The 17,261-nt window shown below is 55.2% G+C and overlaps 1 protein-coding gene across 1 annotated transcript; it reads right to left on the bottom strand.

Annotated features, from left to right (window-relative positions):
* Positions 1–54: 54 nt before the first annotated feature.
* On the bottom strand, positions 55–7,666 carry LOC113190405 (DDB1- and CUL4-associated factor 15). Its single transcript, XM_026399656.2, has 13 exons — positions 7,535–7,666; positions 5,706–5,803; positions 5,476–5,611; positions 4,790–4,896; positions 4,575–4,714; positions 4,319–4,489; positions 1,883–2,317; positions 1,704–1,795; positions 1,479–1,607; positions 1,310–1,395; positions 907–1,011; positions 715–830; positions 55–500 (listed from the first exon to the last, which is right to left on the bottom strand). Exons 1-13 carry the CDS (start codon positions 7,664–7,666, stop codon positions 445–447), a joined length of 1,803 nt encoding a protein of 600 aa, XP_026255441.2. The 3' UTR covers positions 55–444.
* Positions 7,667–17,261: the final 9,595 nt, after the last annotated feature.

Raw genomic sequence — 17,261 nt, forward strand, 5'->3', positions numbered from 1 at the left:
TGCAGTAACAGGACCTCAGCCAAGTTCAGAAATAAAGCATTTACTACATGAAGAGGAACAGGTGGGGGCGGCTAGCAGGTTCCCGCCTCAGGAGGGAGCCTTGGGTGGGTAGGTCCACCCCACCTCCCCCAGGGTCTCGTGCAAACCTGCAGCCAAGGAAAGGGGCAGATGCACAGGAGCCGGCCCGGGCCCAGCTCGGGGTGAAGGTGGGTCTTGAGGCTGGGGGGCAGGGGGCTCCTTCCCTCTGCCCTTTCCCAACTTAAATAGGCATAAATAAAAAAGCGTCCAGACTCTCAGGCCACCAGGGGCTGCCCCGCCCAGCCCCCTTCCCGCAGCCTAACACTAGTGCCGGTCGGCGGCCGGCCGGGAAGAGGCCAGCCCGGGAAGGCGGCCAGCTCCCAGGCCGCGGAGGTAGTTGGAGTCAGTGTCCAGGGCGGCCGGACCTCACAGCACAATCCACGTGTACCGCTCGCTGTCGGCCAGAACCTTCAGGGAGCAACCTGCAGGAAGAGCAGAGGCAGCTGTGAGCCTCGGGCAGTGCCCTGGTCAGGGCTGCACCTGCCTGCTAGCACCCTTAAGCTAGGCCCAGGTGGCCGCCCTCCCCTGGCCCTGATTCCACGAGGTCCACTGGAGTGTCCAGCTGCACATTCATTCAGCAGGTGCCTCTGAGGGCAGGTGACCCAGCCAGCAAGCACATCAGGTCCCGAGCCCCACCTTTGTGCAGAGCCTCATTGGTCATCCTGTTGACATAGCGGCCACTGCTCTCAGGTACCAGCCACTTCATGACCATGTCCACGCAGCTCTTGCGGTAGGAGCTCCAGACACTGCCGCTGAGGGGGGAGAGGGTGAGTGGCGCTTGGGACCCTAGCTGTCACCCCCTCCCCCTCCCCACCAGCTCCACCTCACCTGGTCTGCCCTTTGACCTCAGTGAGGTCACCCACACTGACGGTCTCAAAGATGCCCGTATTGAGGTCCCATGCCACCTTGAGGCTGGTGTGATAAGTCTTTGGTCTGTAGCGGGGTGGGGGAAAGAGAGGACAGGGAGGTGGAGGCAGGGCAGGGAGGCGGAGACAGAGGACGGGGAGGCGGAGACAGAGGACGGGGAGGCGGAGACAGAGGACGGGGAGGCGGAGACAGAGGACGGGGAGGCGGAGACAGAGGACGGGGAGGCGGGACCAGGCGGGCCGTGGGTCCCTACACTGCGCCTGTCTTTAGGTCACATGGGCGATCTAGGTTCTGGCCTGCTGAGTGGTCTCCCCACATGCCCAGCCCTGGAGAAGGGCTGGGCAGGGCTCCTCCACCCACTCACCGGAGCTGGCCCTCCTCACTGGGGGAGGGGAAGGCCAGGAGCAGCAGGCCGATGTTGATGAGGACCTGGCTGGTTTCGGGGCAGACCTGGAAAGCGGAGGGGAGCTATTCATGGTCACCCCTCAGAGCAGGAGAGGCTTGGGCCCACCCTGCCCCACGCCTGGACCCACCTCCAGAATGACTATGTCATAGTCACTGAAAGAGCAGAACTGGTGGCCCCAAGTGGCATCATGGCGAATGACCTCGTTGATGACGTACTCGAAGTCCAATGTGAGCTGCTCCACTGTCAGATACTGGCCCTGGGGGCAGTGGGTGGAAAGCAGGGGCATGATGGTACCAACTGCCACCCACCAACTCCTGGGCCACCTGTGGTCTGCCCACTGCCCAGCCCCCACCTGGACAGCGGTCCGCTCCCGCATAGGCCGTAGGTTGCGGCCCCGGAGATCGGTCACCACGAAGGGCAAGGAGATCTTGTCATCCTCAAACTCTGGGGAGGCAGGAAGTGGGGTTAAGGGTGCTGGGACACCCGAGGGTCCTCCCCAGCCCGCACCTCGGTGGGTGGCCCCGCGCTCACCGTCCTCGGGCTCGGTACCTTCTCCGGACTCCAGCACGTAGTACAGCTTGGTGTAGTTGACGTAGCCGGGCTCGGGGGCGGGGGCCTCCGCGGCTGGGGGGCTGTCCCTAGGCACTGCCTCCCCACTTGGGACTGGGGGATCGGAGGCTGGGCGGCAGCGGCTGGCTGAGGGCCCTGGGCAGGGGGGCGGCCGAGTTTCCTCAGAGGTCCCCCCCTTGGCCTCTTTGGCCCTGCGGAAGATGTCAGCCACAAACTCCTTGGCTTTGGCGATGGCAGGCGAGGGCTCAGGGGCCCCGGAGGGCCGGGTCGGGGCCATCTCAGGGCTGAGGCTGGGGAGGGCGGGGGACACCTCTGGGCTCCGGGGCCCAGGGTGGGTGGCCGGGGCCAAGGGGGAGGCGGTGTGATCATACAGGATCTGGCAGAAGCTGCTGTCGCCTGTAAGGAGAGGGAGGGAGGTAGGGGGTCAGGACAGGAGCTCAAGCTCAGGACACTCCTAACCTGACCCCGAGGGCTTCTCAGAAAGGCACCTCAGGGAGACCCTCCTGAACCAGCTCATGCAAGGGGTCTGAAGCACCAAGGAGGGTCGGGCACACAGCGCAGGCGGCCTCCTTCAGACCCTGCCCTCCCTGCTCCCCTGTGCGTGCCAAGAAGACACAGGTGACCAAGACTCACAGAGCCCTGTCCTTGGGAGACCAGAGTCCACAGTGAGGATGGACAAAGCCACACAATAAAGTCAGTTACCTAGAAAGAGGAGTGCAGGCACAGACTGGCCCCTCCAGGCCTCTGTGGCCAGTGGTCCAGAGCCAGGCTCCCGAGAAGCAGGGTGCCCAGCTAGTGTGCCAGCCTGCCCCCACAGTGCCATGGCGGGGCCTGCACAGGGCCTCCTGGGAACCCCCAGAGCCACCTGGGAGAGGGTGCCGTGTCCCCAGAGGGAGGCTCCGAGAGGAGCGTGTCCCAGGCCACACAGTGAGACAACCCCGGTGAGTCCTGTCCACCACAGCCTGGCACGTCGGGGAGTGAAAGCTGGAAACGGCTGAGCAAAGAGTGCCCGGGAGCAGGCCTCCCAGTGAGTGTGGCACTCGTGAGTGGCCCTGCCCTGGGCTGGCAGAGATCAGGACCCACAGCCAAGAGGGCAGAGAGCCCCCCCCAGGGCTCACGGCCAACAGCTGGGCCTCAGCGAGCGGCAGGGCCTCACCCACGCTGCCTGGGAGATCCCTGGGTGCCTGGGGCTCGAGTGCCCCTTCCTGGCAGTGGACTTAGTCACCACACCTGATCCTGCCTCCCCACCCCCAGAACCCCCATTCTAATGGGGATTTACAATGGGTGTGAGTGTAGTTGACTGAGCTCTTCCAAAGTTAAGACGTATTTTTGGTTGACACCAGGTGGTCAGGGTCAGGCTTCTGCCTTGGCCCATGGCCCTGACATGCTCTGCGGATGGACACGGGGCGTCCATGGTGCCCCTCAGGATGCCCCTCACACGCTGGTGAGCATCTCCCAGAGAAAGTGACCTGGGCATGGGGCAGAGCTGCTGGGTCAGTCCATTGCCACAAGGCCCCCAGGACGCCACTGCCAGCCAGTGGCTTTCTCCCACTTTACCAGGGTCACTCTATCAGAGGACATGTTCAGACTTTTCACTGTGATTTCTCTGCTACCCAGAGGTAAGATGACTGTCCACCAACCACACCCTGACAGTCATGTGGGGTGCCTGGTCAGTGGACCATGCACGCCACACAGCGCAGAGCCTGGGTGTGCGGCCACCACACCCCCGGGTTTGTTGAGCGGATACTATAACATCCACGGGGCATGAAATCGCCCTACAGCGCACTGCCCAGAATGTGCCCCATCAAGTGACAGGTCACTGTATTTTGTCAACATCTTTTTTAGCAGTGCTGGGGATGGACCCAGTGCCCTGTATGATGAGACTGTGCTGAATGACACCCTGAGCCCCCGGCACTGCCCACAAAGTAGCTGCCAGACAGATCTGGCTGCTGAAATGTAAAATACCAAAAATTAAATAAAACTAGAATATCAGGGGCTGGGGTTGTGTTTCAGCGCTACAGTACTTGCCCAGTACACAGGAGGCCCTGAGTTCCATCCTCAGCACCATAAAAATAACTAAATAAAATAAAGGTATTAAAAAAAAAACCCTCAGTTACAAAAAGTTACTGGAGATGACCACAGTGGACAACATAGCCACAGTACATCCTAGCCCTACAGAAAATTCTAGTGAACAGTGCTGTGGGGAGGATGGGCTTGGATCTGAGCATTCCTGCTTCCTGGCGGTGACCTCACAGGAAATACGTCACGTCTCTGAACCTCGGTCTCCTCATTGCACCCTGGGATAGGAATGAGACCAGCCTCGGGTGCTGCTGGGCAGAGTGAGCAGAAATCATCCCAGGGCCTAGGTGTGCCCATCGCTAGACTCTCGGGACCTACCTGCAGAGTGGACGGAGACGGCACAGGCCACCAGGGAGTAGCTGGTGTTGAGCAGCACCACCTGGTCCTTCTTGAGCTGAAAGGCGGGCTGGAAGGTGGGGAAGGGGTAGACCACCTGGTACTTGGTGTGTAGCATGAAGCCATGCCGCAGGCACTGCGCGCTCGGGTCACCTGCAGTGACACAGGCCTGGCAGGTCACTAGAGGCCCGGGAAGCTGGGAGGGCGACCTGACAGACCCCGGGACCCCCTGCCCAACCTGGGTGGGCGCGGCTGGCGTCCTGACAGGCAGCGCAGCGGCCCCGCGGCGGCACAGCCACGGTGCTGATGTAGATGTCTCGGTGGTTCTCGTCGCTCATCATCATCATGTTCATGAGCATGCCGTTGGCAGAGCGCGTGCTGGGGACCAACACCTGCTCAGCCCCGGCCAAGACCTCCCCCACCGTGGCCTCCCCAATCCTTCCCGAATCTCACTTGAAGCCAAAGACGATGACCTTGGAAGCGTCGCTGGGCCACTCGCACACAGTTAGGTACAAGTCGCTGTAGATCTCCTCATCCTGGAAGAGTCGCACCTGCCGGACCTGAGTGGCATGTTCAGGATCAGAGGGGGACACAAGGGGCCTAGGCCAGGGTCACGCGCTGCTGGGCTAGAATGAGGGTCAGGGATGAGCTGGCAGGAGTTCCCAAACAGCCCTGGCCTGTGTCCCCCAGGCTTCCCTGAGGACAGCTTGGGACATCTCCCTGTCCACTTTGGGGCAAACAGGGAGGCCAGGCCCAGGGCAGAACGCAGCCGACGGGAGGCCTCCCTGGTGAAGACCCGGCTAGACACACTGGTTCCAAGTCCCAGTCCCCTGGGTGAAGCTCACATGCCGACGGAGGCAGAGGCACCCACCTGGGGCTGGAGAGTCAAGCCACATAACAGCCTGTGAGGTCCTAGTAAGCTACCTCCTCCTACCTGGTGGCTTCACATGCTGAGCCGAGCGCAGTGAACTGCCACCACCCACCCAATTCCGAACACGGCAACTTCACAGGGTTCAAGCCGACACACGGCAGTTTCACACACAAGGGCTCTGAGGCTCGGAGGGCGCGTGACCTGCCCAGGTCAAGCTCCTTGAAGGGCCAGCCTGGTGCTGGAGCCTGGCGGAGGGGCCTGGCCCTACCAGCTTGAGCTTGCTGTGGACGTTGAACTCCCACCAGTACAGGTGGTAGATGTAGAAGGAGAAGTCGTCGTCCCCGCTGCTGCTGGTGTACGAGAGGACATAGCGGCCACACTTGGAAAAGCCCAAGAAAATGTGTCTGTGGAGGCAGAGGGGACATGGTGCCAGGTCAGGAAGCGCCCACTTCCCCTGCCCCACTGCCTGGCTGCCTCCCGGTCCAGCCCCAGTCTCACCCTGCGTAGAGAAAATCCTCATCCACAATGTTCTTGAGGGACACACAGACCCTGGGTGGCAGCTTCCGGAAAAGGCGAGGGGAGAGCTGCCCGCTGATCTGGGGAAGGGACAGCCAGAGCTCTTCAGCCACCATCCTCCTGTAGCCCCCCCAGCCCCCCCATCAAGGCACAGAAGCACAGCAGCATCTGCAGGGGCCATCCCAGTCCACCCAGCCCCACTCCCCATCCTCTGTAACAAGCTCTGGAAGGTGGGGACAGAAAGGAGACACTGAGACCAGGTAGATTTCACCTGCACCTCTCTCCTCACCACAGACCTACGAACCTCCCGGCCTCAAGGTCCTTCCTGCCCAAATCCAGTATCACTTCCCGAAGGAAGTTCCTCCAGTCACCCTGGCCCACACTGGGTCACCTGGCTCCCTTCCTGAAAGCTGCCCAGGGGACACACAGGGTTCAAGCCGACACAGTGCAGTTTCACATGCAAGGGTTCTGGGGCTCTGAGAGGTACGCCAGGGCATGCTGTTTGAAGGGCCATCCTGGTGCTAGAGCCTTGGTGAAGGACGGTGTATCCTCTACCAAGGAGGCTGGGATGAGGGCCATGCCCTCACCTGTCCCCAACCCACCAGCTTACGAAGGGATCTCTCAGGACAGTCCTAGCCTACATTGGGACCCAATCGCACACCTGGAAGGGTAAGTCTGTCGGAGAACACAATCACTGCCTAATGTCCCCTTCTCAATCAACACTTCCCACCAACACCTGCATCCTAAAAACATCACCACGGAGAGAACTTGACGGGACTGACAGCCACCAGCTGGCCAATGGGGGACTCCGAGCACCCTCAGTCTTGCCACCCAGTGGGATGCGGGGAGACACAGCCTCACTTTCAAAAGATTCTGATCTGATGGGAGACAGCTCTATCTGCAGAGCCCCCCAATGGCCCTCAAGGAGATCTCAGTCTGATGGAGGCCCAGACTGATAGGAAAGGCACCATCCCTGCCCAGGGAGCTTCCAGGCTCAGGGTGGAGCCATAGCCCTGCCCAGGGAGCTCCCAGGCTCAAGGTGGAGATTGTCCCTGCTCAAGGCGCTCCCAGTCAAAAGGGGGAGACACAGCCCTGCCCTCACAAGGCTCGCAGCTTCACGGAGAAGGTAGCAGTCCCCGTCCAAGCAGACAGTTTCCTCCCAGTTGCTGTCCACCTGACAGGAGATTCACATTTCTGCGCTCCCAGAACGCCCAACCTGAGGGGGTAACACGCCCAGCCCTGGGAGTTCCCAGCCCAAGGAGCTCCCTCTCAGCCGTCAGCGACCTGGCCCTACCCATGAAGCTCCGTCCCATTCAATGTGGAAGGCCCACCCAGGTACCGAAACTCCCAGCTCAGGGATGGTCAGAGCTGGTCAGAGCTGGGCAGAGGAACACCAGGAGGAGGGCGCCCAAAGCCGGTGGCAGGGCTCCGCCAAGGGGGCGGGAAAGCTCCTCTACGGAGTGGCCAGGGGAGCAAGGCTTCGGAGGTGGGTCTAAGCCTGGACTATCCCCTTCCTCGGGACTCCTCCAGAGGCCTCTAGGGTGCCCTCGCTTCAAGCCCCCTCCCCAAGGATCGCCTCCAGCCCCCTCCATCCAAGACCTAGTGCAGTGATCCGCCCCAGCCACCTCCGTCAGAACCCCCACCGCAGCCCCCTCCATCCAAGACCCGGCGCCCCGCCCCCTCTCCCCCAAGACCCCTCCCCGGGGCCCCGCCCCCAACCCCTCACCCCGCGAACGCCCTCCCTCCTTCCCTCCGCCTTCCTCGTCCCTCCTCCACACCCTCCGGCGCACTCCTCAGGTTCCAGGCCTCACCTTCACCCGCTCCAACTGCTTGAGGACGTGCTCCCGCCGCCGCCCCGCTGCCCGCTTTCCTCCGGCTCCCCCGGGGCCGCCGCCGCCGCTCCCGGCCCCGCTGTTCCGCTCCGATTTCGAGCTGGGCGCCATTTTCACCCCCTCCCTCCACTTCCGGAGCAACCGGCCCCTTCGCCCCACCCCCGCCGCCTCCTCATTGGCCCTCTCTCCGGACAGCAGCCCGCCGGTTGGGTGAGAGCCCGCATTCGAGGCCTCTTCCCGCTATGCCTGTCCATCAAGGTCGTCTCGGCTCATGATTGGTAGATGTGATAACAGCCCCCGCTACCCGTCGCCTTTTTCCCGCCCTCCCTCAAGGATAAACCAATCATAGGCCTGCTCTGTTCTCCTCCCCCAGAAAACTTTAACCCGATAGGTGAAAATTTCTGTCCGTTTCGGCATCGTCACGCCCCCTGTGGCTGATGGGTTTCCATGGAGACCGCAGGCGGTCCAGGTCTGTAGACGAAGCGAAGGGAAACTGGTTCTGAAGGGCCAGAATCCCCGGCCCAGGTCTGTGCTGCTCCCCCAGTTCGGGTGGGTAGAGGCTGACCAGCATCCCCGAGCGGCTAAGCAAGCACTAGGAAAGGGTTTAAAAAAAAAAGATGGCATTCCATTAAAGCACGTTTTAGATGAGCGGGCTGGTGGGGTGATGATGATGATGATGATGATGGTAATGATACATAGCATCAATCAAGTTTTACAAGGGCCAGACATGGTTCTGAGTTCATAAGGATTCTGTGAGGTAGCCCTCTTTTATGCCTATTATACTGATGATGGTAAAAATATTTTTTGTCTGCTTCATGCATCATCTTCATGTGAATTAGCTCATTTAATCTTTGCAACAGTCTTGGAAATAGATCCCTTATCTTTATTTTACACATGAAACTGAAGCTTAAAGTGTAGCTCTCCTGAATACCCGGCACGTATATAGATGCCAGCTGTTATTACAGTTAGAGAGGAAGCGAATGGATCGCTCTCCCTTTTCTTCCAGTCTAGCCCATTCATTTATTCAATAAGTATTTATTGAGCATGTACAATATGCTAAGAAGCTGGGAATATAATGAGAAAGACAGATGATAAACAAGGAAATAAATATTTGTTATTGAATTCCAGGTAGGTGAGAAAGAGCAGAGGGAAGTGGGATATTTGGAAAGGGCAGTTGGAAAGGAGCCCTGTGAAGGTGAGGATGAATATTTAAGCAAAGACAGTTTGGGGGGAGGGGTGAAGATGGTGTGATTGAGAGACCGCAGTGAAACCACAGTAGTGCCACTTAACCACAGGGACCAGATCTGAGAAATTTGTCATTAGGTGATTTCATCTTTGTGCAGAGGCCATAGAGTGTACTTACAACCTAAGTTCTCAGGATAATCTTTTGGAACCACTGTGAGATGTACAGATCCGTCTTTGGTTGAATTGTTAGGTGCTTCATGGTTTTACTTGGGTCAGGGCAGGAATGAGAAAGGAGGCTGCGGATGTTGCTCAGAGGTCGAGGGCATGCTCAGCACGGGAGGCCCTGGTTTCCATCCCCAACACCAGAAGAAGCAGAAAGTCTCAAAAATATAAAGAAAGAAAGCAGGATCTGGGCACAGTGACACAAGCCTGTGTGTGGGGAGCCACGTTGAGTGACCACGCCTTCCAGTCCTGATGCACCACGGGGATCTGAAAGATCACTGTAGCCTGGCGTGGCAGCGCCATGACTCTAACTTGGTCTCTTCCCCACTCGGATAGAGAGGCCAGTCTTCTGAGTCGGCATACCTCTGGGGTTGAGCTACACTCACCTGTTCTTTTATAATCCTACCCCTTAGCCCTGTTTGGGATAGAATGTTCCATGGAAATGCCCTTTGTGTGTCCCCTTCTCTTGCTCTGCCTTTGGGTGTGGCCTTCCTAGATGTCAGTCAACCTGCTGACGGCAGACATCACGAAGCTAGACTCAATCCCCCCAAAACCTGACCCCTTGCCTCATTTGAATGGCTTCTCCCCAATAAAAGGGTTCAGCATGTTCTCTCTCTCTCTCTCTCTCTCTCTCTCTCTCTCTCTCTCTCTCTCTCTCTTTCCACAGACCCCTAAGGTCAGAGGAGCCATCACAAGACCCAAAGAAAAAGATATCTCTGTCTCTTGAGTGGTTTTTTCGCACAGCCCAGTTCCTCTGGAGTGACCCTGAGTGTTTTAGTTGTGGAACGCGACACCTGTAATCCCAGCTACTCAGGGAACTGATGCAGGAGGCTCACAAGTTTGAGGCCAGCCTGGATCATCTAGTGGGATGCTGTCTCCCAACAAAATAAAAAGGGCTGCGTATGGATACAGCTCAGGGTCGCACATGTAGCTAGCCATGTGAAGGCCCTGGGTGAAGGCTCCAGTGCTGGGGGGTAGATGAAGCTCTAGAGCCAGGGAGTGTAGGTGGCTTGTAGGCTTGTAAGGCCTCTAGATTTTCCTCTTGAGCATAAAGGGAAGCCTCGTGGAGGGTTTAGTGGAAGATGATGAAAACCGATATGAGATTGAAAAGATCATTGTGGTCCAAGAACTTAAAATAAATACCCATGAGTTTATACTGATATAAATACTTTTTTTTTCCCCCCCAGTGCTGGAGACTGAATCCAGGGCCTTATGCATGAGAGGCAAGCACGCTACTAGCTGAGCTATGTCCCCAGCCCCCTGATATAAACACTTGATTGAATAAATAAATAGAGGGAGGAAGGACCAATTTTTTAACTTTTTTAAATACCTTTATTTTATTTATGTATTTTTATGTGGTGCTGAAGATCGAACCCAGGGCCTCACACGTGCTAGGTGAGCGCTCTGTCACTGAGCCCCAACTTCAGCCCCAGGAGACCAATCTTAAAGAAGACGTGCAGTTAGTAAATTGACACGGAATGAGGAAAATAGAGAATCATTATTACAGCTTGGCACAGTGTGCGCACCTGTATTCCCAGTGACTCCAGCAGTTTGGGGCCAGCCTATGGGACACAGCAAGACTCTGTCTCAAAAAATTTAAAAAAGAGGGTTGGGCTGGGGCTGGGCTCAGCAGCAGAGCACTTGCCTAGCATGCGTGAGGCCCTGGGTTCTATCTTCAGCATCACATAAAAATAAACAAAATAAAGGCATTCTGTCCATCTACAACTATAAAATTTCCTTTTTTAATTTAAAAATGAAAGAAAGGAAGAGAGGGAGGGAGGGGAAAAAGGAAATGAAAGAAAATCATCATTAGATAAATACTACAGTGATAATTTTAGCAGGCAAGACCCAATCTCGTGGGACCAGGGTTGTGGCTCAGCGGTAGAGTGTTTGCGCAGCATGCATGATGCACTGGATTCGATCCCTGGAACCACACAAAAAGAAAATAAAGGTATTGTGTCCATCTACAACTAAAAAGATATTTTAAAAAAAGACCCAGTCATAGGTGCAAAAAATTAGCAGACGAAACTTTAAGGAAAAACAGCACTTTGCCTACCCTCTCATAGCACCTCTTTCAAAATATTAATTAACATATGTCCACCAATCCTTTTTTTTTTTTGTGTGTGTGTGTGTGTGTGGTGCTGAGGATCGAACCCAGGGCCTATGTACATGCAAGGCAAGTACTCTACCAACTGAGCTATGTCCCCAGCCCCCACCAATTCTTTATGAGTTCTCAGTTTGTCCCCTTGTGTATAGACTGGATTTAGTCACCCGCTTCTGAGGAATAACACGTAGAAGGGGGAAAGTAGCTGGGTAGTGGGGAAGCCTGGCAGACGCACCTTAATCAAATGATCAAGGTCAAAAACAACAGTGTCACGTTGGTGTCATGGACTCCCGATAACCTCACACGAAGGGGACTTTCTTTCCTCTTCTTCCCTTCTCTTTCTTCCTCTCCTTCCCCCCCTTTCTTTGTCTTTCTGGAGAGACAAGGTCTCTCTAAGTTGCTCAGGCTGTCCCCAAACCCCTGGGCTCAAGTGATCCTCCGACCTCGGCCTCTCACGTCACTGGGACTGTAGGCAGGCGCCACTGTGCCAGCCTAGGAGGACATTCTACCCGTCTGATAGTGTCTCTGAAATCTATAACATCAATGCAACCATGAGAAAACATTAGATGTTCGCCCCAAATTGAGGAACGTTCTATAAAATGCACAAGCAGTAACTTCCAAGGTGTGAAGGGCATAAGAAATTTTTAAAAAGAGCTAGAAACCATCACCAATTGAAGGACACTAAGGACACATGATGACTACATGGTGTTTTGGATGGAATTCTAGACCAGAAAAAAAGGCCGTCAGAGGGAAATTTGGTGACATCCAGGGTCAGCCTGTAGTTTGGTGAATAGGGTTACACCAACACTTGTTCATCTCTTCGTTGTCACGAATATGCCCTGGTCATGCTGTATGTTCACAAGTGGAGAGATTGGGTCTCTATGTGGGCAGCTTGGCATGACCACAGCCAGCTTGAGCTGCAGCCGCCATGATGCCCCAGAGTAACCCAAGGTGGTGTTTCCTGCAGAGTTTCCTGGGAAATTCCAACAGACCAAGCCATCAGTGTGGTGTGCGCAGCTGTACAGCTGGACCTGGCTCCAGGGACACCTGGACTCTTTAATCTCAGCTTAAGATAAGCCAGGGTCACGCCAGCCAGGAGGAAGTCACCTTCGTCCTAGCCCATAAACATGCCCCTCTTCCTGATCCAAATTTCAGGGAGCCAACGGGTCTTGCTCCCCCATACTTCTGTCAGGTCATGCTCAGCAAAAGGCACTCTGCCGTCCTGGATCTGTCTGCCCCCTCCTCTGGTCTCACAGCCCCTTGGGGCAGGTCCTCATGCACTAGGACTGGGCTGTTCTGGAACAGCAAAGAGTTTACCAGAATTCTGCTCTGGCTTGGCAAATATTCTGTACATCGAAAATGATTTCAAAATAAACAGGTTTCAAGAGTGGCAGAGATCTGGGCAGAGTGGCACAAACCGGTAATCCCAGTGACTCAGAAGGCTGAGGCAGGAGGATCACAAGTTCAAGGCCAGCCTGGGTGACTTAGAGAGACCCTGTCTCAAAAAAAGGGGGGGCAGGTGGCACTAGGGATGTCCACAGGGGTCAAGTGCTTGCTTGGCATGGGGGAGACCCCAGGTTCCACCCATCACTTCAAGAAAGAAATGGCAAAGGTGACTTTAGCAACTGGGTGAAATATTTAGCAAAATGACGGTGCCATTTTCAGACCAAGGGAGACTAGGGAGAAGCCAGTTTGGGCCAAGGCTGTTGGAAATGTATGTGGAAAAAATAAAAATATTTTTCTCTATATACTCACATCGCTGTCAGTACTTTAATTCTAATTTCAAATATGGTGGGGGGATGAGGTGGTTCTCACATACTTAATTAGTAGTCTATTTTACAATACTATAAGGAAATGTCTGAGGCTTGGTAGCTTTATGAAGAAAAGAGGCTTATTTATTAAGCTCACAGTTCTAGAGATTCAAGGACCCGCACCTGGCAGTGGCCTTCTCATTGGTAGAGTCTCTGGGCTGTGCTGGACATCACACAGCGTGTGTATGTGTGTTCTAGTATCTCTGTTCTTATCAGGCCACCAGAGTCAATCATGGTGGTTCCAGTCTAATGAGCAAATCTAGTCCTAATCTCCTCCTAAGACCCCAGCTCTAACACCACAGTCAGATTAAGTCACTGCCCTTTTAACACCTCACAGTGGGGATTGAATTTCAACACATGGGGCCTTGGGGCACACTCAAACCACAGGCAAACATTGCACAGACCACGTAGTTCTTTGATTCTCTGGACTTAATTCTGATATCATCCACCCGGAGACAGCATTAGATCCCACAGGTGGAGGGCTCAGCCCCAGGAGGCTGCCCCCATCTCAGATGCCAATTGCCAGACTACTTCGATACCTGTGCTTCTGACCACCCAGCCCGTCCTAGTAAGTAAAACCGTTTCCTGAGGTGCCCACAGCCCCTTCCTCTGGAAAGGGCTTTTCTTACTATGATGAGTTTATTATGAGGATACAGCCCAGAAACCATCAGATGGAAGGCAGGCGTATGGCAAGTGCCAGGGTCTGTATGTGTTCCCCAAAGTTCATACGTTGGAAACTTAACCCCCAGAACAACAATGTTGGGAGACGGGACCTTTAAGAGGTGATGAGCTCGTAAGGGCTCTGCCCTCGTGAGCGAGTGAATGTTGGTCAGCTTTTCAACATGGCAACCGAAAGACACAACAAGAAAACTTGGAAGAGGAAGATTTATTTTAGCTCACGGCGGCTGGGGAGGAGAGAGGGAAGGAGAGAGGGAGAGAGAAGGTAGGGAGACACACCAGAAAATAAATCCTTCCAGGGAAAGCCCCCCCCCCAACTTGCTCCAACGAGGTCCTTGAGCTGTCAGTGAATGAATTCAGTTACGAGTCTGTCGGACAGATTAAGCTGCGGATGAGGTTGGAGCCCTCGAGGGCTAAGCATTGCCTCAAAGCCTCACCTGTGGACCCTCATGTTCAACTTTTCACGTGGAAAGGGATCAATTCCAGATCCCAACCGTCACTGTTCCTGACGAGGAGAGTGGGTTCCAATAAAGGATGATTTTGACCTTTTCTTCTCTCTCCTCCCCTCTACCCGCCCTCTCTTCCCCTCCCTCTTTCCCATGGGATGAATTCTGCCGTGTCAGGACATGACAAGGAGATCATCACAAGAGGTCTGTCTCCACCTTGGACTTCTCAGCATTCCAGTGGGTCCGTATCAGCCATCCAGCCTCAGGTATTCGGTCATAACAGCAAAAATTTTAAAAAATGGAGGAAAACAGCAAGGGGTGTGGGAAGGGGTACTCCCACGCCTCCTGGGGGCCCCTTCCCAGCCCCTCTATAGACGTCATCTCCCAATTCTGTCCCGGTGGGGTTGGTGGAGACTTCGTGGCAGGGCGTGATTGATTAGATCGTTGGCCCTCGGGGACCAGCTGGATTTCAGCCCTTCTTCTCTCTACCGAGGTTGGGGGCAGAACCGACCAGGTTCTGTTGTCTGATCCCACGTTTGGCTTCCCTGGCAACGAGTCCCCTACCCTGAGGATGTCCAGGAGTCCCCAGCCATCAGTCATCTTCTAAAGGACACTGACCACTTCAAAGGTTCCGCGGGTTTCAGTTGCCGTGTTCCGGGAAACTCAGGGAGAGCCACAGTTTCTTGTTCGACGTCACAAGGTCGTCAGGAGACTCCCACTCCTCCTGCAGGCCCTAGGTCCTTGGGGAACAAAGCCTCCCCCTGAGCACGTACAACCCAGGCCAAGTGACTTCCCAACACTACAGCCAAACTGCTCGTCCCTGGGCAGTCACAAGTCCTCTTGACCCGTGACCTCCTTACCTAGAATGAGGGGTCCTCACAGGGGCTTCACAGGGGCCCCCTTCATCCCTTTCCAGAGCCCACCTCCACGCACCCCGTGGAAGAGACTTCCTATCACCTCATGGCTGGATAACAAACAGCCCCAAGTTTACTGTGGGGTGAATTTGTAAAGAGTGCAAGTACTCCTTGGGGTGAGGTCCAGATCAACCCATAATAAATTTAATATACTGCCAGTGGAAAATGCACTTTGTGTTAGGCAGCTTTCTGTTGCTGTGACAAAATACATGAGATAAATAGCTTAGAAGGAAAAAAGGTTTATGTTGGGTCATAGCTTCAGGTGTTTCGGTCCATGGTCACTTGGCCCTGTATCGTGGGGCCTGTGGCAACCCAGTATGTCATGGGGGGGAAACACGTGTCCAAGGAAGCTGCTCATTTTATGGTCACTGGAAAGCAAAGATAAAGGAAGGGGTTGGGGTCCCAATATGTCCTTCAAGGGCATGAACCTGATGACCTAACTTCCTCCCACCAAACCACCACCTCACAGAAGCACCACAGGTTGGCAGCCAAGGTCAACACGTGGGCCCCTGCAGGACACCGAGGCCCACACCATCGCACACTTAAGACGGCTGACCTATCACCCGTCCTAGCTTAGCAGTTGGTACCCTGTAGAGTGGGCTGACGGGGAGCTGCGGTCACTGCCACTGCCCAGCGCTACCAGACAGGATGAAATCGCCCATTGCTGGCCTAGGAAGAGCGCAGGACTCAGAACTACAAGCAGATCTTCCTACTGAATGCCTCTCACTTTCACAGCGGCACTAAGCAGAAGAACCGAGCTTCACACCGTGGCAGGTTGAGTTACCTGGGGGTCTCCTCTCGCAGGAAGCCAGGGAGCTCTAGGTTGGCCCTGGGGACTATCTGTGGCTCTCCCAAGGCAAGAGATTGCCCAGTGCACGTGACCTTTATCTCCACTCTGCAGGAAGATCCCTCTCGGTGGCTCTGGAGATGGGCATGACGTGTCGGATGGAGGACCCAGTTTAGCCTTTTTTGGTGAAGAACGTCCTATGGAAGGTCCTTGATGTTTCCCAGTATAAATACAGCCGGAACCCCACTTCCACCCCCGGGCAGGATGCAGGACCTCATGAATCGCGTATCCCAGTCACCTCTCGTGCTCCCAAGGTTGACCAGGAGCTGAGGGCTCCGTTGGTGGCTCTCACTCTGCATTTGTCACACAGTTACAGCCAGACACTTGCACTCACCCGCCGCCGGCTTTTGGCAGGGACTTCAGCTGGGGCTGAGTGGCCTCACTGAAACAGAGTGGCCTCTCCAGTTCTCTTGGGCTTCCTGACAGCATGGCGACTCGGGTCCCCGAGTGAGAACCAGAAGGAATCCATGTCACCTCGCAGGACCGGGGCTCAGACATGCACCTGACAGGCAATCCCCTGGGGCTCCCTCTCGCCCCTGTGACAGCTCTGTTCCTGTCTTTCATGGTTAATAAATCCTACTCCTTCCAGTGTTGCAAAAAGGAAAAAGAAGAGGAAAGAAAGGAAGGAGGGAGGGAGGGAGGAAAGGAAGGGGAGTAGGGGAGGGGAGGGAGGAAGAAAGAAATCACATTTTATGTCCAGCAAACTCCATTGAGTGAATTAATCCCAAAGACCCAGGTGGAATGGAACCTGGGGACTTGCACAGGCCAGAGGGATACTCCACTGCTGAGCTGTACCCAGCCCACAGAATCTGCGCTCGCGCTCTCTCTCTCTCTCTCTCTCTCTCTCTCTCTCTCTCTCTCTCTCTCTCACCTGGGATTGAACTCAGGGGCACTCATCCACCGAGCCACATCCCCAGCCCTATTTTGTATTTTATTTAGAGACAGGGTCTCATGGAGGCTGGCTTTGAACCTGAGATCCTCCTGCCTCAGCCTCCCAAGGCACAAGGATCCCAGGTGTGTGCCACCGCGCCCGGCCATAGTCCACTTCTTGATGCGGAAACGGCAAGGCACACTGTAAAAGAACATAGGATACGGGATATTGTTAGATATTGTTATAATATATTGGATATCACAGTCTGTCCCAGGCATTACACAAACCATGAAAAACCCATCTAAAACAAAACTACATTTCCGGTATCTTTGAAGACATGATTTTCTCCAAAGCCCCTGAAAGTGCTCACGTTCCTGAATTCTGTTCTGTCGTTTCCATACGTTCCCATCTCTTACGATCTATTCTTTATCTGCCTGTTCTGTGTTTTTGCATTAAGGGCTTCTGGACAGCCACCCTCTCCTGGGACCTCCTGTCCCCACTGAACAGTACACGGCTGTGGTCCGTCCACCCCGCACAGAGCCACATTCACCCCCTTTCACGACCACACAGTAAACGTGCAGTGTGGTGCTTACCTGCTGTCCTGTGGGAGGACAGGTGGAGACTGTCA

The sequence above is a fragment of the Urocitellus parryii genome, unplaced genomic scaffold, assembly GCF_045843805.1.
Source record: "Urocitellus parryii isolate mUroPar1 unplaced genomic scaffold, mUroPar1.hap1 Scaffold_118, whole genome shotgun sequence".
Lineage (NCBI taxonomy): Eukaryota > Metazoa > Chordata > Mammalia > Rodentia > Sciuridae > Urocitellus > Urocitellus parryii.